The following is a 27,090-nucleotide window of genomic DNA, read 5'->3' on the forward strand; positions in this document are numbered from 1 at the left end:
GCTGTCCTCAGTCCTCTGTAGGCCCCTGAGGAAGATTCAGGATTGAGGATTTCTAATTATGAGGCAATCATTTTGATCTTTATTCATTGCAAACTGCCAAATGGAGACCTCTGATATGAGAAGTTCAATGTATGAGGTTGAAAGACATTTTTTACCAGAAATATTTCTCATCTTTTCTCCCTGGCTAGTGGACTGTTATTTTGCACCTTTTTTAAAATGGCTTTGGTTTGGGTTTTTTTCCACCTGTTAATTATTGGACATAATTCTGTACCTAGCTGCTAGTTTTTTGCGTCTCTATTGTGCTTTCACCATAGATAATGAGATGCTTAGTATCTTTTTCTGGTATATTGGTATCCTGATATATGAACTCAGATTTTATTGATATGCTGGAATATAGAAGTGCACTCATTAGCTGGGAAGAAAACAGGATTGCTGTTGTATGCTTCTGTTATAACCCTTCAGAAGAACCTCATGTGGTGGCATTTGAAAATTACCAGTCTGCTGGGGCCAGACACTGACATTGTTCAATGGATTTATGAAGCTTTTAAGGAGGTGCACTGAGGGTTGAGGCTGCAGCATCAACACTGTGTTTTTGACTTAAACTACATCCTTTTCTTGAAAAACAAGGTGCAATATTTGCTCCTGAGTACCATGTGGCTAAAATAAGTGCTTAAAGGTGAGTAAATTTGCACTCAGTTGAGATGAGATAAAGATGATGAATGGGCTGTGAAGGCATTGATATTGACAGCTGTCACTTTTCAGACTACTCTGGAAATCAGCTTGAACACTTTTTCTAAAAGAGATGTGCTCTTGTGCTAGGTGTCCAAAGTACCTATTTTTGATTTTGTCCCTTGAGTGGTGTTGTGGCTCCTCCTTGATTCCTGAGGTCAGGAGCTGCTTCCATCCGTGTGCCTGCCGGATGCTGTTTGCAGTGGAGCTGTAGAAAACCTGTCAGGGTTCAAAGCAGGTACCACCTGCTCCTTAATAAAGTTAGTTCCAGGTGTTCTGGAGGCTGTTGAACCTCACTGTGTTCCCGGGTGTGGGTGTAGGTCCTTGTGCTGCTCTTCACAGGTTCATCTCATGTTGGCACTGCACAGCTTGTGCAGCTGGTGTGGTGATGGTGGCTGTGCCCCATAGGACCAGGGTGGGATTGGCAGAGGAAATAACAAGTCACAGCCCTGCCTGTGCTTGTCTGACTTTGATGTGATTCACATCCGGGTTTCCTAGGTATGATTTCAGGGTTAATGTGCACAGAGTGAAAGGCAGTTGCTTCAAATTGAAAATATTAAACTAGAGCGTATTTTTGTGTCTTGTCTTTACTTGTTTTGAAAATTCCTTGTGGTTCTAGGAGGATGCCTGATCATAGCAGTATCTTAGAGTACCTACAAAGTTAAAGGTCACTCAAATATCTTTTCCTCTCCCTCTGCCCCTATGCACAGGGCACCTGAGATTTTTTTTTTCAGTTCACAGTATTAATGCAAACCTCTTGAATCTTGCACATGGTTGTCTCTTTTTTGTTTAGGTTTGTTAACCAAATGAACGCTGTCATTTTAACAGCTTGCTTCCAAATGCCTTTGGCCTCTGTGACTTGTATGGGCACAGTAATGTAATCCCTCATTTGCTTCCTACATGCGTGAAATTCCATCCTCAGCATAGGGGAAGACTGTATGGACTAGTGAAAGCTGACTAGTAGCACACTGTAGGTCCATAAATTATCTTTATCTGTTACATTCTGAAGAGACTTCAGTTATAAATATGAGAACCCCAGTGTGGTCAGGAACATTTAAAGGTGAGATATTCTCTGTATTAACCCAGTCTGTAACAACATAGAACAGGATGCTGGTAACACCAAAGTTATGAGTCCCAGTGTAGGCCATTGGCTTGAGTTGGACTCAGTGGTCCTTGTGGGTCCCTCTTAACTCAGAATATTCTGTGAAATCTGTGAAACTTCTCTATAAACAGAAGTGGTTTTAAAAAGCCTTTCATAAAAGAAGGTAAGCACATAGCTAGATAGCGTGGAACCGTAATGTGGAATGGAGCAAATTTTTGAGCTGGAATTCAGTGTTTCTTTGCTTGGTATTTTCAAGTTTCAAAATAGACTGAATTAGTTTCTTCAAGGTCCTGAATAATGTGTTTGAGGCATCTCAGACCTTTTTAAAAGTGCCTTGGTCAGCCTTGGGGTTTAGTGATGAGAGTACTTTTGTTTGCAACTTCTTTTGTAGTTCTCTTTTGGTGACAGCAGCAGTAGGACTGTGCTGTTGAAGCTGAAGAACAGAAAACTGTCCTTGGAAACTCTAGCCCTCTCTTTTTCCATAATCCTGTCATATATTTTTTTCTTTCTTATACCTTAAATAAGATTTTGACACGTGCACGGGAATTTTGTCAAAACTGTGAAGTAGAGAATATTGTGAGTCTTGCATTTTAGAAACTGCATGTAAAAAATCTGTAGAAATGAAAATTGAACTGAGAAAACAAGATGTAATAGAAAGCTGGAGATAGTGATTGTGATTTGCTTGACGTTTAAAGGAATTCTTTTATTTAACTGAAAATTAATGATAAAATTTGCATCCTTCTCTTGGCTAGTGGGGACTGAAGAGCAAACTGGTGTAGGAGTTCCTGGAATGTTTACAAGAGTTTGGAGCTATATTGACAGCACGAGCCCTGCTTCAGTCTGGCATAACCTTGTTCTGAATGGTGGCTGTAGTCTTGTTTGAGGAGTACAAATCTGCCAGTATGACATGGTTAAAATGGACTATTCAGCCTCAGTGCCAGGGGCCTGGTGCTTGCTAGTGTGAATTTGAGTTTCTGTATGAAAAGAAAGGTGTTTAGGAAATCTGCAGATTTAGGAAGAACTAATGATCTAGTTCAAGAATATGTTTGAGCATACTTGTTAATGCAGATCCAGGAGATATCAGCTCACCTGAAGAGGGCCAGCTGCCATTCCATTAATTCCTGCTGCTAATAAGTGTTGTCCATAGCATCTCAGCTGTTTGACTGTGTTACGCTGTCTGTGTAGAAATTCCTCTCCATGAAGAGGAGATAAAAATTTTGATACTGATTGAGGTGTCTGATAAGAAGCAACAAGGAATTTCTCCAGCATTTATGACAGCAACATTGTTAATCTAGGGGTGCAGAATACGAAAATTACTGGGAAATCATGACTCTTAAAATTGACTTACATCCTGCTCTGCTATTGCAGGAGTATTTGGTATTTAGAGAAAAATCCCTGCATTTGACAGACTTGCTGATTCTTGTCTCTCAGTCCTGTTGGAGTCACAATTTTGAAGGAGCACATATTAATGTTTTAAAGATTTTTCTTACTTTTTCCCCGGAACTCTGTGGAAAATCAGTTATTTCTGAGAAGAGACAATGTATAGATTGTCCTGAAGGTATACTATAGCCTGAACATCATACATACATTTTATGAATATTAAATGAAAGGTAGCCTTGCGTGGTAGAGTTCAGGGGAATATCATTGCAGAAGTGGAAAATCAGGAATGTTTTGCAGAGTTCTTCAGCTGAGACTGGAGCAGTATGATCTACTGCTATGGATATGGTTTAGATTAGCCAGATTGTTGCTGCCTTCAACAACATACTCTTTTTCTGTTATTTCAAAATGAAGGTTTATTGCCAGTCAAATCTAGTTTTATCCACTAGAAACTCTTGTCTGTCTTTTGTGGTGGTGCCTGTTGTTTATCTTAGTTTTGTAGGTGTAGCATGGGGGAGGAATCAATAACCGTGCCCCCAGTGCTGCTGGGTTTTGTGGAGAGAAGGTAATGTGCTGTGGGCAGGAATGAATGACAGAAGGAACTGGAGAAATGTCTGTGCTGCAAAAGCAGCTCCTCATGCTCTCACTCTGTGTTGTCTTGCTGCAGCTTTTGATACCTGTGTGGCACTTTTCCGAAAAGAAAGGGAATTTTAACTCTTTTCACTTGTGCTATTGGAATGGAGCTAAACATACTAGCTAAATATATATAATAAGAAAAAGGAGTAGATTGTAAAAGGCAGGAATGAAAGCACAGACAATATGAATCTGTGCTTCACTCTGGATTTCTTTAATTCTTTAAATGAGACATAACACTTCTTGAATAATCATTTTGTCTCTGATGAGAAGTTTTAGCTTTTCTTTATGGTTTTATCACTTAGAAAATTAAGTCATTGAGTAACAGCTTTGTGGTTAAAGGAAAAGAAACAAGCCCTTCCTAACTAGTATGAAAAAACGGCAATATAGTTAAAAAGCTGGCTTGAATACTCTAGAGTACAACTTTTCATTTCCAAGGCCTATGATTCCTTGAGGACTTAGCTGCTTCTCTAAATGTAATATGCCTCACTGCACTTTTTAACCTGGCCTGACTCTGTAGTACCTGCAGAGTACTGTAACTCAGGATTTCTTAATATTGCCCATGTGAGTAAAGATCACCTAAGTAGGTATTGATAGCAACAAAATACAAGTAGCCTCTTCTTGCACTAATGGGGGTGTATATAACATTTTTGATATTGCTCTTCATTTGCTGCAAATACTTTAATACCTACTGGTTATTTGTATAGTTGCCTATCAAAGTTTCAAAATGCTGTGTAATATGGACATTGTGGTGTGCCATGGTGGATAATGGGAAAACAGGTGAACTGAGTCATAAGGCACCAGGTGACAGCTACAGTGGAAAGTTGGCCAAAAATATCTTCTAAAACTAAGGCAGATTATAATGCAATTCTATTTTTTATCTGGTCTGAGTCAAGAGCAGCTGTATCTATACATATTAATGTATATAGAGCTGCAGTGTATGTGCACATCTTATTTTGAAACGGCTTTATGAAATAATAGAAGGGGTTCTAGTCTGTCACCAGCTGTTATGATGCAGTAGCTGCTGGTTTGCTCCTTAGGTATTTTATGGTATTTTGGAACATGAGTAGTCAGGGAGATGTTTTTGGGGGAGACAGTTTTTTGTGATTTTAGGCCTATATAATATTTATTTCATGCTAAAATCAGGTACTGTCTACTCTCCTGGGAACTGATACTGTAAAAGAAATCTGTTTTCCCCATCACTTCTGAAATTGCATTGAGTACTCAGCCTGAAGGAGCTAGGTAGAATTATGTTTACTCTGTTATGTACAAAGGGCCTTTATTTTATACCCAGCATAAAACACACTATAACTGTTGGTAAAGAATCTCCTCTGGCACAGCTCAGACAGTGTAAGGGAATGTGTTTTCGCTTTTTCTCTTCATTGATTGCAAGGATGGAGACACTTAAATTTTTAAGGACCCTAGAAAGAGGGAATCAAGCAACTGACCAAGTCTTGGCTTTTTTATTTTTTTTTTTTAGTACAGCTTGGTTTGAGGCATCTGGATCATTGGTTGTTCTTTTGCAGTGATATGTCTTGTACTGATTTCGGTTACACAAGTATTATATGTGCCAGCAATAATGTGTTGAGTAGATTTCTTCCAAAAAATAAAGCAAAAGCAGTCTTTTGAAAGTTTGCATTTTGGCTGAGAAGACATGCCAAGCAGAATTATATCCAACCATACACTGTCATGTTTCGGGTTGATACATCACAGAACTTTGCTGTCAACATCTTGGAGCTGGCATCTGTCAACACCAGCATTGTGCCTTATGCAGGGAGCAGACAGCACAGCTGCTGTGTAGTTCTTTCCAGTGATTTAAGTCAAACCAAAATGTCTCAGGGTTCAGTCTTTCTAACTTCCCTGAGACTGCCAAACCCCTGTTTTCAAAGTAAGGGATGCAAACATCTCCCCAGTAAGAGCTTGGAGTGACAGCACATTTCCCAGACACAGCTGAGTGTCTGCTGGATGGTGTTTTGCTGCTGCTGCTCTTGATGCCTTGCTGCAGGTTACACACTCTCAGCTATTTCCCAAGGGGAACAAGAGCATAAAGAGCAGCAATCCCTCCCCTCCTGTACCACCAGCTTTACCACACACTAAACATGATGAAATACAATTACAGATGGAGCTAACAAGCACTGTCTTTACCAAGCCTAGAGCAATAGCTCTGATCAGGAATTCAGCTGTCCCCTTCATTTGGGACAGCCCTGAACTTTTGATCATCTAAATGTACTAATTTTGTCTCATCCATGATGGCACAGTTTTTAGTCTTTTTCTTTGCCTCTGGGATTGACTTACCCTGCTGTAGCAGATGTCCTCTTCTGCTTTTTTTCAGAGTTGACTGCTCTTCTCCATTTCTGTGTACAACAAAGATGTAGTTGATTTGCTGCTCACTATAGAGCAACTAAAATAGGATGGAGACTGACTTCAATATGCAGCTTACAGAATCAGTGGCCTCTAAATGCAGGTGGTCCTGTCAACCAGCACAGACCTTAGCCTATGTCCCTTGTCCAAGTGGACAGCATTTCAAACTGCACAACTGACAGATTATGTCTCTGGGGACAAGACTTAAGTTAATTGTGCTGATAATGAAGTTGTTTACCCAAAGCAAGTTGTCGCCCAGTATAGCCACTACTGATTTCTGGATGGGTCCCTCCATGTTCCCAAGGGACAGTAGTTAAGCCAGGCTGAGGTGAGCATCTGCTAAAACTGACTTCCCTCCTCAGCTCTGAGAGGTACTAAGCTGATGGGTTTTCTGTATGGGACACACTCAGGTCCCTTGGTGCCTTGAGGGAGTGCAGAATCCTTTCACATTTGCATGTTCTGCACTGTTCCTCTGAGGCAGTTTCTCTGTCTCTGCTTTTCCCAGTTCTTTTCAGCTGCTGTGTGACACCAGTAGGCTTGCTAGGTCCATCTTTCATTTCTTTCCAAAAATTCTTGCTGTCTTGCTTCAACATCTTTTGAGTCTATGTGCCTGAAGTTTGCACTCCTCTGTTCTATAGGGAGTTAATAGACTTAATCTGCCTACTTTCTGACACCTTCCCTATTGTTATTAATAAGGGGAAATAAGAGAAATTTGTAAGTGTGCTATGTTTCTGATAGCAGAGATGGTAATTTTTCATGAACAGATTGTATAGCAGCCTTTTCAAATATATGTCAGAGTTAAAAATTGTATTTCTCAAAACATCACACAAAGTCTTCCAAATGAGCATGTACTTGAATAGAGCAATATGTATCTTTCAAAAAGCATAGGCATAAAACATTTGTCTTTTATTCCTTCCTCAACTCTTAGTCAACTCTTTACAGTAATATTTAATATTGTATCAGTCATTTCATATCCATCTTTCAACAGCTGACTGCTTGTGCAGTTTACTGTCTGCATTGCTGTAAGCTTGTGTATATGTTTCTCTTGAGTACTGAAGTAAAACATTTTTAAAACAAGAGTTATTTTTTCTTCAGTAGAAATATAAATATTTAAAACTCAATGTTTCACAGCTTATGTTTTCCTCAGACTTTTCTAGGTAGGGAATTAGATGTTTTAACTTCTGGCAAGTTAAGCACCAAAGCTGTTGATTTATCTCTAATTACACCAGGTAGCTAACTGGCAAATTTCTTTCAGAAATAGTAAGTCCTTGTGCTTTAAACAGTCAAGTAGAGGAATTGGTTAATGATTTGAAGCTCTAGCTCACTTGCCTTTCCTGTATAAGGAGAAATATTTGTGTACTATCTTCTGATCTCTTGGTTCACTAAGTCAACATGGAATATGTCAATAGAAATAAAACTAAATATGAGGAGGAAAGGTGGAAACTTGCAAGTCTGTTACATTTTTAGATATCTCTCTTGTTTAAATGTCTTTTCTACCTCTCCAACTGACATAGATTAAAACAGACTCAGAAGAAAAATCATGATTTTTCTGAGAGCATTTTTCCTTAATATTTTGCAAAACCACATATGTGTAGCAAAGATAACAAAACCACATGTATTCATTAAGAATGCAATTACGAAGTTTGAAGAGTGTTTCTATTTGAGAGCTGTCAAAGAAAGACTAATCACAGTAAATGTTTGTTTTGCAGAACGCTGAAACCAAGGTGGAAGAAGCAGCTAAGGAGAGCCCAAAAGCAGCCAGACTAACACAGCAGTCATCAGAGGACAATGAAGTATTTGGTGAGTTACTGCAAAAACTTGAAAATGTTATTTGAAGTGTTGGCACAAAGGGAATTCCCACAAAGACACAGTGATCTACTTAATGTACAGCTTTTGAGCTCAGGCTGTACAGTCCCACAAAGACCTCGAGAGATGGAGGAAGGGACCAAGTAAAAAACAAAGAGGAATCAGCAGTCTAAAACAAATAATCTCTGAGGAGAAGAAGGATTGAATCCAAGTATTCAACAAAATGAAAGGTTTATGCAGTAAGGGAAGATAAACTTTTCTCCATCCATAATGGAGAGGATAAGCAATGAATTCTTAAAACTGCAGAAAGAAAGATGTAATCAAATGTCAGGAAGGGAAATACAGAAACAAATACTAAAGCATTGTGATACATCATCTGAAAAGTGTGCAGATTCATCATTGCAGGCCTTGAAAAACAGGTTAGACAAGTAACTGTCTAAACTGATGTAATCATCTTGTGCCAGAAGGATAGACTTGGTGACCTTTGAGAATTCTTGGAGGCCTCAATTTTAAATGAGCTTCTCTTGGTGTTTTTCTGTGAATCCTTTCCCTGCTCTCCATATAGGTCTTGCTGATATATTTATTATTTGATCTGAAAGCCACATTTGACCTTTTCTTCTGCATTGAGTTTTGGAAAAGAGACAGGAAATCATAGAATTGGCTGAGTTGGAAGGAACCCATCAGGATCATTGAGTCCAACTCCTGAGCCTGTACAGAGTGCCCCAAAAATCACAGCATGTGCCTAAGATTATTGTCCAGACACTTCTTGAGCTCTGTCAGGCTTGGTGCTGTGAGCACTTCTTTCAGCACCCATTCCAGTACCCAAACACCTGCTGTGTGAAGAACATTTCCTGATAAGGGAAACCTTATTGTTACAATTTAAGGTTTATTTTATGCTAATAGAACTCCAATGAAGAAGCAATAGTCTAACATTAATGCAGGAGAGGTTAAGACAAGTTTGATCATGTGGATGTTACTAAGGCTGACTAGCTTGAAAACTTTTGGATGAGTGAAATATTTTTGAATACAGCAAGGATTTTTTTTCTTTCAAAGTACAAAAGGAATGGACCATAAAGAATTAATAATTAGTCTTTCTTACTAATAATGGAAACCATTTAAAATCATCCTTTCTCAGTGAGATAATGCAGTGTGATTGGCACATGAACCTGAATTCCTGGTACAAATATTTCCAACACTGATCATAGAGTGCCAGTGGCTGATGAATCCACAAGTGGACTTTAGAACTAGCTTTCAGCTTTACTAAGTGGGTGCTGAGGCTATTACCTCATTTCTTTGCCATTTGCTCTGCCAGTTATTTGCAGTAGATCCAGTATTACTGGTTGCAAAGCCACATGGCATGGTGTAATGTGCATCTCAAACTGTGTCCTTTCTCAGTGCAGATCTCTCGTTTTCTTTCTGTGAGAAGGGTGGAGGCAGCAAAGCAGGGAGATCTCCATCTGCCTCTTTCTACCAGCAAAATCTCACGCATTTAAACCTTCTGTGTATTTGGATCACTACTCCTGTGTACCAGTGGGCTAACCCAGTAGTTACTTAAGTCTGTGATCCATGTGGGAACTGTGTGTTTAAAGATGGGAATTAAGCATGAAGTTCATTGTTGGTAGGTTTAAACTCACCATCCAGTGATCCATACCCTGGATCAACAAATTCCTTAACTAACTGAAGAAAGTCAACATGCACATGTTCTATGTGGTGTTTAAAGCTAATGATTTACTAACAAACTGCTAAATATTTCCATGTTCCAAATCTGTGAACTGAGCTGCTTAACTAACATAAGACACTGATCAGCCTTTGATAACTCAACACAACCAGGAGGAAAATTTCTTTCCAACTCCAAAACCAGTCAGATTACAGTATTTTATATCAACCTTCCTACCACTTTGCAAATTACAGTCTGGGGCTTTTTTGGTTTTAAGATTAGGTCAAAATGGGGATTAAAAAAGAGGAAGTATAGTGCAAATGGACTCTATAATTTTCTCTTACCCTGGTCAGCTGAGTAAATCAAAGTCGACTGAAGGTGCAAATGAAACCACCGTGGTAAGTAAGAATCAGGGAGAATATTTTGATAGATACAAGCTTCATGTTGCCTTGAGAATGACTGCTGTATATGCCTTTCCCTGCAGTTCTGGACAATGTCTTAAAAATACTCTTACATCTTATAGGGATAAAGGATAAGCTTGAAGCAGTTTTCCCTAGGTGAGTTATTTGTTGTTCTGTGACTGAAATGATTACAGAGCCTGCTCAGTTATTCTCCCTCTGGCTTGATCTATTTCAAGCTATCCCTCATTTCTTTCTTTTTCCCCAGTGATGCTAATTATACCGAGCATGAAGTATGCACCAATAGTTGGCTAATTTATAGCTCCAGCTTTGACTAGAATCCCTCTTCTGAAGAATTTTTAATAGCCTCCAGTCTCTTTGAGCAGGTACACCTCAGCCTTCCCTTTTCACAGACATCACTATCTACTTGTGACTTATTTTCCACAGAGATCCCTCCTCTCTCTTTCTCTGGGCAATGCCACCCCCTGCAGAAAGGCTGGCAGGGGCAGCAGAGGGGCCCTGAGCCCCCTTTGAGAGGGCAGCCCCCCTTGAGAGCCTTCTATGCCCTGGTGTGGAGCAGCACAGCGGGCGCTGGAGGAGCCGTGTCCTGGGCCCCGCTGGCTGTCCCCAGCACTGCTGGCTGTCCCGGGCCCCGCTGGCCGTGCCCCGGCCCGCTGGCTGTGCCCAGCACCGCTGGCTGTGCCCAGCACCGCTGGCTGTGCCCCGGCCCCGCTGGCTGTCCCCCGGCCCCGCTGGCTGTCCCCAGCACCGCTGGCTGTGCCCCGGCCCCGCTGGCTGTCCCTGGCCCCGCTGGCTGTGCCCCGGCCCGGCTGGCTGTCCCTCGTCGCTGAAGCCACCCGGTGGCAGCAGCTGCCAGCCCCTGGCAGCCCTGGCAGGCCTGGACTGCCGGCTCCAGGGCTCTTCAGCAGAGGAGGCAGAAATCTCTTGAATTGCGCTTGTCTCCTCACGCTCCCGGGTTAGCGGTGGCGTGGACCAGGTGACAATGACTTTGCAGGACAAGGGAACTTTCTCTGCTGTGGACAGTGTGGAATAGATGCAGTTGCTAAGGGTTGTTATGCAGAATATACCTGATGAACTCTGCCATTTGAATAGGGTTTTTTTGAAAATACTTCCTTTCAGAGTAAATGTGGTTTCAGCAGTCCCGATCAGCTGGTCCAGTTTTGGAAGCAAACACATTAATTATTGATTGAAAATACCACGACAGTAAGGAACCAAGTGTGGGGTTCTCCTTCAAGTCTGCTAGACCTGGTAGCATTCTTTGTAGATTCAAGGAAGGTTTCATCCACTACTGTAAAGGGACACCTGTGAACACACCTAAATGCCTTAGTTTTCCTGTTGTTGTTCTCTGTATGGGTTAAACTTGGGAATTACCATTCCAGAAGGCTCTTCTGCATTTCTCTTTAATATTTATTTTTAGACTGGGGTATAGATGAAATTACCTTGCCAACAATGAAGCCAACATTGTACCAGCTGCTTTATGAAACAAACAAGTCAGGTGTGTCTTATGTTTCACAGAACTAAATCTCAAAGGCAATGAACTTTTTATACAGGAGGGTGGAGTGGAGAAATGGAGCAGAAGGGTAAGGGTATTGGGAGAGAAAAGACATCACAGTGATGGCATTTGCAACTATGCGATTCTGAATTGACAAGAGTTAGTTTTGTTTGCCCTTTGAAAGGATTTTCTTGTGGCACCCAACAGAGTTCTGTTGTCTGATATATACTGAATATGCATCTGTGATGTGGAGCTAGAACGTCTTGCTCACTGCAAACTTCTGTTGAACTTGCACGTAGTCAACATGGTCTCTGTTGCAGCTAGTATTACTCAGAAAAGGAATTTGCATTACATCTCAGTCCAGGGAAGAGAAGAAATTTGCTGACTATGGTGCTGTGCATTTAAAGAAATGGGTCAGGAGGGGACTCTTAGCCTTACTTACAGAGAATGTTTTCGGAAGTTTATTTGCTGCAATGCTACCCTACAATGGTCAGGCTGGAGCAGGGGGGGAAACTGCCTGTCATTCTGACCACTGGGAGGACTGGAGCATCCTTTCTTTGGTGCGACTCCTATTACATTGACCTGGAAAATTACAAATGCAGAGTTTTAATTATACTTTTTTTTTTTTTTCCTGTAGGATTGAATTACCATAAAATTACAAGCGAGATTTTTTTGTAGGGGGAGTTGTTGCATATTGTGTATTCCCCTTTCTGATGACAATGAAAGTCAAAGTGTGCTAACTTTTTGTGATAGAATCATAGAATATTTTGAATCAGAAAGCACCTTTGAAGGCCATCTAGTCCTAACCCCTGCCATGGGCAGGGAAACCTTGAATTAAATTGGGTTCCTCAGAACCCTGTGCAGTGTGACCTTGACTCTTTCTAGGGATGGGGCATCCACCACATCTATGGGTAACCTGCTCCAGTGTTTTATTACCCTCATAGTAAAAAACATCTTACTTGGAAAGACAGAGTAAGGCTTTGTCTTTTCAAACCCAAAAGTTTCCTTTTCTATCTGGTAGATCAGGTCTAAAATTGTATCTGCATGTGGCCATTTTTCTTTTGGCTTAGAGCTTTCCAGGGATCCATGCTGTGTGCCTGGAGTTGTACTGTGATGTGTTGGGTTTTGTTGTTGTTTGGGTTTGCTAATGGGGTTTGTGCTTTGGTTATTTGTCATTGGTGGGGGTTTTTTGTTTGACTGGTTTTCGGTTTGTTTGTTCTTTTCTTTTTTTGACTAAAAAGAGGTGAAATGAACACTCTTTTTCCCTCTAAAAGGAGAGATCCTATTGTAGAGTTTTTCAGCACCATATGCCATTCTGCTGTTTCAAATTGCAGAATTGGGTGTGTCCTGAGGTGTCTTTTGTGTGCAGAGCTCAGAGATACAGCAAGAAAATGTGCATTCAGCACAATTCCACGGTGACCCTGCCTCATCCTGATTCTTGCTTATGCTGATGCCTGCTGCTGTGTCCCACGCAGAATGTCCTGTGGGACTTGTGTAAACCCACACAGGATGAAGGATTTCTCTCTCCATGAGACTTCATCTGTAGTGGTTTGACAGATGCAGTCACACTCAGTGTGGGTCTTCCTCACTGTGGTCCCACTGCATCCAAACTTAGGAATTTTTTGAAGCTGTGTATTGAATGCCAGTTTGGGTTTTCTGGTTGAATGGGGTTTTTTTGGGGTTTTTTTAGGTTTTGTTTTGTTTTTTGTTGTTGTTGTTTGGGGTTTTTTCTCAGCTAAGGATTTATTGCTGGTTTATAAAGTGTGTCTTCTAAAATGAGAGAATTTGTATTCTGGTCTTACGGAATATACTGACAAAGCTGGGAACGTGGATTATTGTATGTTACATCTGTATGGATGTCACTCTTTTCCTGTGCCCATTTTTCCTTTTTGATTCTTGCTTAAGAAAGGGAGGGAGCAGAATGTGAAGGGAGGAGCTGGAAGGCACAAGGCCTTTATCAGGAGGTGATGCAGTCCTGTCAGGAGCTGGCTAAAAGCTGAGGGTTATTGCAGTTCAGTGACCTTACTGGGAAGCTTCTTTCATGGTAAACACAATCAATTGTGGAACACGAGCTATGACTTTAATGCAAAATAATGGCAAGCTTACACAAAAAAAAAAATCAATCTGGTGTGACAGCAAATGGTTTTCAAATAGGTGTTATTACCGTGTTGCAGTTATTTCCTCTTGCCTGAGAGGCAAATGGGAGAATTTAGTGTCCTGTCAGTTTTCATTATAAGCTAAGTAATGGTTCTGGTTTTCCAGCTATCCATTTATTTCTACTTTCCTTAACCTTCTTTCCTTCTCCCAGTTTCTTGCAAGACTTGGTCTGTCTGCTTTCATCCAGAGACCACTGATTTATCAAAATTGCAACAGCAACTCTGGATTAGCTTTCTGAGGTGGAAAGAATTTACATTTTAATAAGATTTAAATTTTAATGAAAAACCCATTTGCTATTTTTTGTACCAGTTATTGGGTCTCAGAGGTATGGCTTGCAGCTTTCCCTTTTTTGGCATGGTATTTCATGCTTACCTGCAGATCTTTTTTATAGGGAAAAGGCTGAATCTTGTGTATCTTACATATCATAAAGTGGTTGCTGCAAACTGTGTGTAGTTTTTACATATGGATAAGTGAAGCTGAGCAAAGTGCTGTGGTGGAAAGAGACCTGTAGGAGTCCAGAGGCAGCAGCTGGCCAGCTGGTATCAGTTTTTGTTATTTTAAAGTTTGATGGTTTTTATAAAATATAGATATTTGCAACTTCTATATTATTTCTGTGGTTGGTTTGGTTATGGTTCATCCTTATGTTTTTTCTTTACTTAAAAGTAGCATTCATATGTTATTTATTTTGTGGCTGCAATCTGATGCTTTAAACAGTAATGGTAGCTCTTGGACATCTAATTAGTTAATATGCCATTAATTAATTAATGTAGTGTTTTACAGTATCATCATCTAAATCTTTAATGTTACTTTTTTAGCATGACATTGAGGCTTGCTGCAAAATTAGTGCACAAGCACTTAAAGGCATTTTAACAACTCTGATTTGGTACGATTTTTGGGTTTTTTCTTGTGTGCACCACATGCCAAAAACATACATAACAGGGGTCTAGGTTTTTCTAATGTCACGGGGACTTGATTTGTTACTTGGGTCATTAGCATAGGCGTGGAGCTGAGACAGTGATGCCTGCTGTATTTTTAGCAGTGGTGGGCTGTGCTTGCTGTAATTAATCAGCACATTAAAAATAAGTGACTTATTCATTATTTTAATGCCTGCTATACAGTGTACAGGAGCTGGTGATTTCTTTTCCCCTTGTTTATTCAGTAAGAGTGAGTCTGTGTGCAAGATGGGGGGAAGCACAATAGGCATTTACCATCCTATTGTTATCCAGAGCAAGCATTGTATCCAAATGTAAAAGTGAGGATCTGCAAGTGTGGTCTAATGTCACAAGCTGCTGGGTGGTGATACCAGGCTTTTGGCTAATCAGCTAGCCATGAAACAAATTACTCCTTTCCCAGTGGATTTTGTCATCTTTGTCCCGTTGGCAGGCTGCAGCCCAAGTGAGTATTCTGTGTGCACAGAAGTCCACAGTGTTCTCTGTCACTGATTCTTATGTACCATCCAGTTGGGTTAAGGCAGGATTTTATCTGTAAATGAATTAAAAGTGCTTCTGAAAGATCCTTATTTTGGGGAAAGGAGTTGAAATGTTGCTGTTGTCCCATTTCCAATTTTTTTGAGGCTGAATAACCACTCAGTTCTGGTTTGAGTGAAAGAAGAAACAGAATAGTTCTCTGTGGGCCAACCACTCTTCTGTCGGGTTAGCTGAAACAGATGTTGTCATTAAACTTTAATTACAACATGACTCACTTTTTAATGCAGTGGCTAGAAGAGAAGTAGAAGGAGGTTTTGTGCTATACATTAGGAGAATATGAAAACAGCAGCTAAGATTGATAACACTTCTGTGTCCTAAAAAAACCCAAAAAAACAGAAGTCATCAACTTGGGCTTCCTGCACAATACAAAAGATGAAATTTCATTATGTAGTTTCTAGATAAAATCCTTAATAGGTGATTTGAGCCAGAATAATGTCCTATGGCAAAAATTTTACAAAAAATATGGATTCTTCTCAGATTTTAAGCACTGGATTCTTCTCAAACTTTAAATAGTCAGTTTTCCTGGTTAGAAGCATTTTATTGATGGTCTGGACCTCACAATTACCTCTGGTTGTGTGTCTGAACCCCGTTAGGCTGCCCATAGCACACATCATGCAAGACATATCCAAACACAGATTTTTCTTCTCTGAATACAGAAGACAGAAACCAGGGGAAAAGGGGGATACAGAGGTAAACATCTTGCCCTCAGAAATACAGTAGGTCAGTGTTAAATTGATGCTTCACATCCTGTGTGGTGTTAAATGGGTGAAATTCCAATTCCTTGCCAGGACCCGATGGGCCTAAGAAATTTTGGGTTGTATTTCTTAATGGTACTTCCCACTCACACCCCTCTTAAGTAATGTTAACTCATGATACTGTAATTAGCTCTACTGACTTTGCCAAAATTATAAAGATAGTGAATTGGGCTTAAAAATAAAAAATCCATTGGCTTGTCCTTCCAGCATTAAATGGTTGGTCTGGAGTGTGGAAAAACTTGAGGATATTATGTTCAGATTGATCCCCAAAGAGTATGGAGGGGCAGGGAGAGAGCCACTGGAGCTGTATCCTCTTGTCCAGCAGCAGCTCTGTGAAAATATCAGCTTGTGTGTGTGATGGGTGTAGCTGTGAGAGGAGAGCCAAGCAGCAAAAAGCCCACTGTGAAAGGATTATGAAAGTAGAGACTGACAGCAATTGTAAACACCCCATGCAAGCTGTTTTGGTGGCAACCCTGACAAAATATATTTTTATTCCTATGCTGGATTAATCTAAATTGTGCTTCATCCTCATGTACGGCATTTGCAACTGTGTCCACAAGACTGAAAATTAATCTGATGGTGGTGGGGAATGAAAGCAAGAAGGAATACACAGGATTCAAATGAGTGAATGAAAATGTGCAGGACTTGGCATCTGTCAGTTTCCCCTTGGCACTCCCATGGCTGTACCCTGGAGCTCTGTGGAACTCCAGGCTCCAGTACCATGTCAGGCAGGAAATCCAATCCATACTTGAAGCTGTGGCTTTCTGCTACGCATTTGTTGGAGGAGGCTGACTGTGCTTTGGCTTAACTCCTTCAAATACATGGCCTGGCAGCACTTGTGCAATAGCTCAGTTTTAGGGGTGGACAGTGGCCCTTTAAGTGCTGACACGGAGGAACAGAGCAGAAATTCACCTCTGAGATAATCCATTTTTGATGAGGAAAATAGAAGTGAAAAGGGCCAGTATTTACTGGTGTGCACACACTGGTACTTGTACAGAAACATCCTGGTGGCGACAAGACTGCAGTCGCTCACAAGCCTTGCAGGGAGCAGGGAACAGCCATGATAATGCTGCTCTTTATTTCCAACGCTGTTCAGAGCAGGCTCCCTCTCTAGAGCCTTCCCTATGCTTCCCTTCCCTGTTGCCAGTGAAAAGCTTGGCCTTCTCTAGTCCTTTTAATAGTCCCACTTCATTAGAAGGAACCATCTTTATACTGGATACAAATATTCCATCAAAACAGAAACTTTAAATTAGTTTGAGTGATTTCTAGTAGCTGTCATCCTTTGTGATTTTTTTTTTCCTTTTTGGTGGTTCTTGCTGTAGCATCTTAAAATTTCTGCTGTGCATCATATTGATCTGCTACAGGAAGACTGCAGTAAAAATCAGCATTCTAAACACTAAACTCAGTCGTTTAAACACATGCATGGACTGCAAAAAATAATTCTAAATATGTTTATTTCAAGTGACTTCAATAGGAACAGTCTACAGATAAAAGAAATTCAAAGGAGTTCTCATTTCTGTTCTGAAATATCTGTAATAGGATTTTCTTTTAACCTTGGTTTGTGGAAAAGTGAAAGAATGGACTCTAAAACAAAAGTGACTTCTGGAACATTTAACTAAGCCACCATGTTATGTAACAATGAAGAGACTTCATTTCATTGGACTCAGTGGGGACAAAATGAAAATATTGATGCTTCCAAAATAAATACTTGACATTTGACAATATTTATTTCTTTGATATAAGCCTGCTTCCCTGAATGTTTATAAGGACGTGGTGACTGTTTACCTTGAAGGGACCTCCTGCTTCTTCAGCACAGCAGCTCTGGTGCTTTTAACAGAGCCCTGCAGTGACTGTGCCTGAGTTCCTACCAAGGTTGTGGTTATGCCTGAGTTCCTGCCAGGGAAGATGCTGATCTGTGGTGCCTGAAGTCATCAGCACAGCCAGCAGGTTTGGGGTAGCTCTCTTTCACATCAGGCATTGAGCATGCCACTGGGGCAGCTTCAGGCAGGGAGTATTTCCATTTTCTGGTCTCCTGATGTCTTGCAGCCCAAAGTCAAACAGGAGTAGCAGATAGTTTTATTCCAAAACAAATGGGCCAAGTTTTAATTGCAGTTTTGCAGTTTTGACATTCATTGCCATGAGTGAACTGAATTTTTTGGGCAGAATTAGGTATAGACCTGATACATTTTTGCCACCTTTTGCTTCACCTTTTCATCAGGTCTGAAATGTGCAAGTATGCCATTTTTTAAGGTAAGGCTATGGCAGGAGAGGCAGTAGTGTTATTCTGTTCTCTTTCACTTACTTTCAGGCTATCATTTGTTTTGTGTACCATGTGCAGTCTTGTGTATAAACTGGCCATCCTTTAAGTGGCCACAAGACCCTCTTGTTTGGTCTTCAGATTTTTTTGCTGTAGTATCTTCATTCCTTCTGCATTTGTCAACATAGGAAATCTATTACAAAATAGGGAGTAGATGTGTGGATACCAATTATACAACAAGCCTGAGTGCCCTATTATTATTAAATTAAATAAAAATTAAATAAAAATTCTGCATTTTTATTCAGCAGTAAATAAAAATTCTAACATTTTAATTATTTTTATTTATTTGCCAAAATTCCTTGCAATAATTTTACTGCTCTATTTCAGAATATATAATTCCCATATGAAGATCTGAAGGCAAATTTTTTTCAAGATTCATGCTTGAAATAAAAGTCAAAACCAAAAAATTATAAAACTCCTGAAAAATGAGAGCTTCTCTCTTCCTTTTCCACCAAATTTTTCCAGTTTTGCTTTGAGGGATCAGTGGCTGGCCCACATCATCATGAGCTGCACAGCCTACAGGGGGACAATACTAAGTGAAAATTAATAGAGGAACTTCACTAGATTTCAGTAGAATTGGGAACATGCATTAACACTTCAAAATACTATCCAGATTTTGACCAAGATATTTTGGTGGTTGTGGGCTTAAAGTGAAAATCAGAAGACTGGGCAAAGTAACTGTTTGTCACTTTTCTCTCTGTGTTAAATTCCCCTAGGCTCCAGCAGAGAGCTGTGACTTCTGTTTCCATATGCCACCAACAATAAATCTGGCATCTATTTTAAAGTCAGTGCTCACCTGATTGTAGTAAATTGTATTTAGTGGCCTGTTTTCATTATGTGGGCTGGAGTGATCAGTGTGATTAAATTGAGGAATTTTCTGAAAGTGAGAAGCCCAGCAGTTAAGACTTCTAAATGCATTCATGCTAGGGATTTTTCTCTTTCCTTTTCAGATGTTCTCATTATTTCCATGCTGCACAGGGTTGTTTTGTTTTGTTTTTTTTTTTTTTTTCCTATGTTGCTCATAGTATCATAATCCAAATGCAGACTCACTCCCAGCATTATTTCAGTCACTATCCATACTGCAGGAGCACCCAGTCGAGGACTGGACCTCAGTGAGCCTATTGATGTATAAACATGAGACCATCACAAGGTTGCTCTGCACCTGTTACTGCTGATTCCCATTTCTGAGGGCAGGCATTCCCTGCCAGTTGGACTGCTTTTACACCAAGCAGCATTTTGCTCTTCACTGTATGACAAGGACCAAATTGCTCTAGACTTTGTAGAAATTGCTCTAGACTATTCCTGCTAAAGCCTGTTCCATTTGGGTGAGCTCAGCAGCAGAATCCCAAGAGCAGAGTTATTCTCTGTGGATGTGTGCTTCACCAGCAGCCTCTCTGAGTGCTGCTGCTGCTCTTGGCAGGGTTACACCTGCCCTGCCACACCTGGGGCAGTACAGCTCTGCTAGTGACTGCTCCTGAAGGCAAGCCTTTAAACCATTCTTCTCTTCAGCCCAACAATATTCTTACATTGACTTGTAATTTGTTGTTCAATTTTGAATAATTATGAGGAGGGACAAATGTCTTTCTAGTTTCTGAGTTACATGTTTCCCACGCATGGGTGATTTTTGTTTCATGTATGAAAATGTTTCCTACATTTTGTTTCATGATTAAAAATGTCTCCTGCAGTGAAAATATGATTTTCTCTATTTTCTTAATTCTCATGTAAAAAGACCCTTTTTAGCTCTGTCTAAAGGTACCTATTAGAAGATTTCTGGGACTTACATGTTCTTGCAAATTAACATCAAGATTCCATTATAAAAGAAAATAAGAAAAAGGAAGCTGTGGAGCAGGCCCCTCAAGAAAACAGAAGTGAATGTCTTGAAATCAGCATGTTATTTAAAATCACACACTGCTTTGGCTAGTCATTGTGACACCCGAGCACTGCTGGCGTGTCCAAATCCCTGGCTTTTCCAGCCAACTCCCTGTCTGTTTTCAGAATATTATAATCACGTTCCTTATCAGGAATGAATTGTGGAAAAAGTCAGAATATAAGGTAGTTTGACATAGGGAGCTATTTAGAATTTAGAGCATTTTCTCCTCCATCTCTGTAAGTTTGCTTGTGTTAATATGTCTTTATATTGCAGTGTTGTGATTCAACACTGCAATATAAAGACCTGTATTTTTTAAAGGCAAGATTCATAGTTCAAGTATCCCGATTTAAGTAAAAATAAAACCCCTCTAATTTAGCAGTTTCATGTTCATTGAGGGAGTATATAAGTACTTGGTACTTCTGGTATTTTTTATTTATTTGTTTTGTTTGCTATTTTAATTAGAGAATGAAAAGGGATCTGGATGATCTCAGAATGTTGGAGAGTTGTTATTTTTTAATCTATAATGTTAAATTAAAAAATCTGTGCAAATAGTGATATCTTCATCTGAGTGAAATATCCTAACATTTCTTCTTTGTAGAATTGCTAATGAGGTCATGTCTTTCTGAAAATTGCAGTCAATTTGCATTAAGTGTAGGATTTTATAACATTTCAGATCTGCTTAAAATGTTGTGGTTGCAATAGTGCATTTATTTTAAGGATATTATTTATACACAAAAATAAGGAACCATGCTAGTAAGATGTGCCTTCCACAGGGGAGAAGATAAAATTACAACTTGGATTAGGGGAGGAATTTGATAAAGCATATTTATGTCCTTTTGTGCTCTATGCATTCATCTGTTTAATTCCTAGGCTGGTTTGTGTGTTAATTCAGAGAAAAGTAATGTGCACGCAGTGGAGATGCAAAGGCAATTTCCTTGTTGCTCTGAAGTGTGCAAGTTGGAAAGTGTATATCATTTTGTGTAGATTTTAGCACATAGTACCAGTTGGAGTTCTTGCCTATATGCTGCTTGTGCTACTGAGGCATGAATTAGAGGTGGTTTGTTTTCTTGTTTGGGATTTTTTTTATGTTAACACATCTGTGGATAAGAGGCTGAGCATCTCATTTTTGAGATTACTGGTAAACAACTTAATGTTTTCAACAAAACTATTCAAGAATCATTGAAGTGCATCACAAGGATGTGACTTGAATGGAATGTTATAAAACAAAATTTAATAAGTAAGAAATAAATCTTGTATGGGAAAATGTAGAAGAGAACAGAATGGAATAACCTTATTCTTTCCTAATTACATTATCTTTGTGTGCAGCTTCTTAGCCTAGGGTTTTTGAGTAGGGATTTTCCTTGAGTTTTGGAGTGTAGTTTCTTGGGAGGGTTGTTTGGGGATTTTGGGGTGTTTTTTTTTTTTGGTTTGGGTTTTTTTTTTTTTTGTGAGGGGGGTTTTTTTTTGTGTGTTTTGCTTTGGTTTTCTGGTGTTTTTTTTTTTTTTTGGGGGGGGTTTATTTGTTTGGTTTTTGTTAGTTTTTCTTGGTTTTTTTCCTCATGTGTTAGTATCTAGTTGTGCTAAGAGTGTTGGATCAAATGCACTTTTGGGTTTCTGCCTAAGGCTTTGGGGAGAGACAGATGGATCCGGGATTAGAAACACATCTGTATCTGTTTTGTCATTCTTAAAACTGCTTCACCAGTCCGCACACATGGTCTCCAGGCTGGAACTCTTAGCTAAAGTGTTGCTTGTATCCTAACACCTTTTAAATTAGCCTGTTGGTCACTGAGTTCATCCGAAAAGGCACAAGAGAAATTCCAGGTCTGTGAAAATACTTAATTTAAAACGTCCTGCCAGCAGTTCTACCTCGGCCTTTCTATGTGATAGCCAACATATCTCAGATGACCTCAACTCTCAGGGGAACATAAGAATAGGGGCATTCTCTGCATGCATGAGTGGCTGGAATAACACTGTGCTTAGTGATCAAATGAACAATCCCTTTGAGCTTTCGAGATAGTACCCCCTCTCACAGGGCATCGGAAAGCATTTCTTTAACAATTATGCAGCAACAAAGCACAATAGGGTCACTGGTCGCTATGATTTCTTTCTGAGGAGGAAAGTCAGAGTTTATGTTACCTTGTTGTTACTATCTCAAGCTGAGCTGGTTTGGCAGTCGAGAAATGCAGCCTGATCTGTTGCCAGATCCCTGGTTTTAGTGGAATAGGGTGCTGCAGAAATAAATGTTTGAGATTTTTTGTGTTTTAACCTGCCTGGTGTTTGTTTTTGTTTTTTTTTAATACCTCCTCCTACCCTCCCCCAGTCACTTGTCTGGTGTTCCTGGTTTTTCTTAAAGCAGTTTACAGATCCTCCTGTTGCAAACAGAACCTGTACCACGGATTGTGCTTTTCTTATGCCCTGGGTCATTTCTCCAGCCCAGTGATCAATCCTTTTTACTGTGACTGATTCCTTCTGTGTGACTACACTGTTTTACTGCTGTTCTCTGCTTTTACTTACCACCAGACTTTTTTCTTCCCCTGTGTTTTTCTCACCATATTTTCTTCTCTGCTGATCCATTGGTTTCTGCCAGGCCTTCATTAGCTGCCTTTGCATCCTTCCCTCTGGGTGGTTCCTTCTTTTTCTTCCTTATCCTCTTCTCATCTTCTTAGTCTTCCTTTACTGCCAGAGCTCATTACTTCTGCTGCTTTCTAGCATCTTCTCTACCAACAAACACACAAAGTTGTCCTGGTGAGCTTCTTGATGATTAACCTGGTTGTTCCCACAAACATTCTAAACAATATTAGCCCATCTATCTCTTTTCTCTCATCCATGATCATCAGGGAAAAAAAAAGGTCCATATGCTAAGAGTCAATTTGAAGTAATTCAGATGTTTTCCTTTTTTGATTTTTTTGATTTTTAAATGTTGAACGTGGGACACTGCAAGCCACACACCAGTGAATATTCCAGCCTTGCACAAATGAATACTGATGAGATGACCTGGGATAATAGCATTGCTTGGGGCTGTTGAGGCCATTCTGCTGTAATAACAAATTCTAGTTGAGACATATTCCACAACAGGATGTCTTGTCTTTTCTTTGAATTTGAAAACTAGTAACAAAACTGAGGCTTTCTTATGTTGTGCATGTGAGTGTGCAAACAAGTATTTATATGACACACAAGTGTTGCACAGTCAGCAGCAGAATGAATACAAATACATATATATTCTGTGTTCTCTGGGATTGTCATATCACCTAACCTTTTCCTTCTAGATGAAGAAGAATGAAAGTTGAAGACCATAAATTGCATTAATTTAAAATTAAGATCTGGAGCTTACATTTTTTGCTGGTGCAGTGCCCATGCCTTAAAAAATCTCAGGGGGAAAAAAACATATGCTCTTCAGCAAAACTGCAAATTCTCACCTACAGAAATTAACCTCAATGTAATATTTATATTCTCATTATAGAGTTCTACTGATTTGTTGTTGGGTTTCTTTTCCCCCTTTTCTCCCTGCTAATTAGTTTAATGCTGCCAGCATAAGAGACATATTTTTACTTTGGTATTTGTACTATTTATCTATAACTTCAGGTTTGTCTGTACATTTTAGGAAAGGGAATGAATTTAAGCCTTAGCTCTAGATTCAGATATGACCAGTTACTGTGTCTGGAATCTCACTAGCTCTTCCTTCTGCTTTCAGCCTATCCCAGTAGAATAGGCTGTGATGGTTGGCTGTGAGCTGCTTATAACCAGGAAGCACACACAGTTTGTTGGATTTTGCATTGTTGGAGGGCCAGAGGCTGGAAATGGGAACATATAAATCTGACACTCGATTTGATATTCCTGCTGTGTAGAAGACACCTGCATTTCTCCCTTCACACTCTTATTTTCTTCTGGTGAAGCAGAAAACATATGATAATGAGTGCAAAAGCAAGTGGTTATTTAGATGGCAACAAATTGCTGCATAACTGTGGTCCCAAGGAGGAAGGTTGGGAAGCTGCACTGGTTTTATTTTGTCTTGCAGAGGGTATTTAGTACAGCCGGGTTTCTCAGGGTCCCACTGAGATTTTGTTTATTGGAGAGAAGTATTTTGGATGTCTAACTCTACTGCTGCACTTTTTTCCTTTATCTGAATTATTTTAAGTACTGTGGATTAGGATCTTGCTTCAGATTTAATAACCAACCTACCAAAACCGAAAAGCCAGATGAATGTGCATGATATATTGGCAGCGTGTTACACTCTCTGTTAAGAGGATGAAACTGGTAGAAAACAAAAAGTGACATAGAATTCTTGAGCAGGCAATTTGCATGATGTGGGTGGATTTTCTGAAATACCTGAAGGGAATTTTAAAAACTCTGGAAAAATTATCAAAAAAGATCACAACCTGAGTGTGTGGTAAGTAATGAAGAACATTAAGCACACTGGTGAGCTCTGCAGAATATCCTAAAGTATTTTCTCATTTACAGCTCAGTTTCAAAGGAAAAACTGTAAATGGAAGAGAAGGAGTAGAAAAATCTGGTCCATGGTCAAATGTTAGTAATGAACACTGTCAATACCATGCTCTGAGAACTCAGAGATGTAAAACAACTTCTGGCATTGGGGAGTTAGGACACGATTTGGGGGATTTTTTGGAAGAGTTGAAGATCAAAATACCTGATGCCAGACTGCACACGAGCTTTAACCTGGCAGGCAAAACACTGACACCACTAAACCTTCCCAGTTTGTCTGGCAGTCGTGCCCCTAGCTGTATGTGTTTTGTAAGAGCACAGTGAGGGCAGCCAAGCAAGATCGATAAATTGACACATATTCTTAAAGCGCAGCCGTCTGTAACATCCAGTTCCACTTGGCTAAGCACTAATTTGATTTTTGCTTCTACTTTTTAATTCTTTTTGAGCTCATTGTTATCTGGATTGGTTTGTCAAATTTGAAGTAAATAGTCTCCAAAAGCAGAATTTGACAGTCACTGCTTTGTTCCACCTCCTCTCTCCACCCCATTTCCAACAAAGCCTAATTCCAAGGTAGAGTGGCCACACTTTTGGCTTGTTTGCTTTTGATTTCCATTAGAATTTACTGCCAAAACAACCTGGTCATACCAGTGACAAGCCTGAATTTGTCTTCCTAGTAACTTGTCGATGTTTGCCCTAAAAAGCAATTTGATGCAAAAGCTTTTCTCAAAAAGGGAGGCATTTTGGGGCAGTAACTACACAGTGAAAACAATTTCAATTCTGGAAATCCTTCATTTTTAAATTCCTCTGGGTGAACACGTTCCGTTTTATGCTGAAAGAAGAGGAATTAACAATTGATTTGCGACATCTTCATAGGGCAGCAAGACAAGGGACGCAAGAGAAATGTGCATTATGGAGAATATACTTCTGCTGGCAGGGGAATAGGATATTTCCTTCTTCCTCACCTGGATCTTGATCTGAAGGTCATGGCATGTGTCTCGCACTGGCCATGATCATGGGTTGAAAGCTTTTATTATTTGGCTTGTTGGTTTGTTTTGAACACATACAGTACTAGAGTGTTTGCTGCCTAAGTGGGATTGAAAATTTGGCTGATCAAGCACATAACTGATCCTGGAATCTAAAGATTCATTTCATTACTTTGGAATTCTTTCTCAGTGAGTGATTTATTTTTACATGTGCATCTTTTAAAACAAACAATTGTTTTTCCCTTCTTTTAAAGTTGAGGAATAACAACATTCAAAGAAGCCTTCTAAATTGCAGGACCCCAGCAACATTTTCCATCTCTCCAAGAGCTCGGTCCTGGTTTTTCCTGTATTCACATGCTTACAGTCCCTTTACTTTCCCCTTCCACACCTTTCTATCTATGTTCCCATGTAAAAAAAACCCCAAACCTTCATGAGCAGGCTGGGTGACTGAGGATGTCAGAATTCACATCCTGACACAGCATGGGCACAGCTGTACCACAAGTATGCATCTGCTATGAACAGGCAAAAAGAATAGACTTTTTCTCAGGCCATTTGGAGCATGGCTAAGGCTGCCTCTTAGTTCTTCGGAGATTTTTTTTTACATAAATTTTGAATTTGTGTAAAATAGATGCAGGAATGCTTTGGCAAAACAATGGATGTTTCCCTGGGATCGATCAGCTTAGTTCTGAATCATGATACTGTGTAATTCCTGCAAGGGGGATGAAGCACATAGTCCCTGATACGTATGCTTAGTCAGAGATAATAGAATTCCACTCAGCCATTTTTTAAAGACTTTTTAACTATTGTGTAGGGCAGAGAGTGTTTCAATAAAGGAGAAAAAGACATTGCTTCTCTGATATCACTGGCATCTCTCCAGTCAGCATTCAAGTGCCGTGGTATTCATTGAATGCTGTGTTTTTCAGAAGCACAGCCTTGTTTGATCTGTTTTGTGTTGCAAAACATGAAAAGACAGTCTCTGAATAAATTTCTATTCATAGAATCACTGACCCTTTTAAATGTTTTTCATTTTCATATCCATTCCTTTTCTGGCTACCATTTAAAGCATATTTGATCTAGTTAGCAAGCCCTTCTGCAGGCTTAATGCTGCTGCTACCTCCGAGTTATTAATGCTCATGTTTGTGTAGATGTTGCTGGAGAAACTGCGTGTGGCCACATGGGAAACTTCACTGTCAGCAAGGAGCCTGGTGCACACCCCAGGGATGTGGTGCCTCTGAGTTGCAGTACATTCACCTTGCCTTTTGCTGACATTTATTCATTTGTTAAGGGTTTATATTTATTAGGGGAATTGCCTTTAGTCTGTCACCAGGTAAGCCAGCTTCTGCTAATTACATCAGCTAAATTATGCTGAAGTTCCTGCGAACTGGGCTGGATGTTCTGCCGCTCACATAAGTGCAAGTGTCTCCTACTGATTTGAATACCATTCAAAATAATCTTTACAAAGTAGCAAATCTATACTGCAATGCGAGTAGAAGAATAATGGCTGC

General features: G+C 39.9%; 1 protein-coding gene across 8 annotated transcripts in view; it reads left to right on the forward strand.

Moving 5' to 3' along the window:
* MBP (myelin basic protein) overlaps positions 1 to 27,090 on the forward strand; it is a 111,734-nt gene that overhangs the window by 47,977 nt on the left and 36,667 nt on the right. For all 8 annotated transcript variants that reach the window (XM_074547642.1, XM_074547629.1, XM_074547636.1 and 5 more), the window contains one exon: positions 7,912 to 8,002. In XM_074547642.1, coding sequence (XP_074403743.1) covers positions 7,912 to 8,002 — 91 coding nt within the window. The remainder of the gene's footprint in view (positions 1 to 7,911; positions 8,003 to 27,090) is intronic.

The sequence above is a fragment of the Zonotrichia albicollis genome, chromosome 1 (assembly GCF_047830755.1).
Source record: "Zonotrichia albicollis isolate bZonAlb1 chromosome 1, bZonAlb1.hap1, whole genome shotgun sequence".
Classification (NCBI taxonomy): domain Eukaryota; kingdom Metazoa; phylum Chordata; class Aves; order Passeriformes; family Passerellidae; genus Zonotrichia; species Zonotrichia albicollis.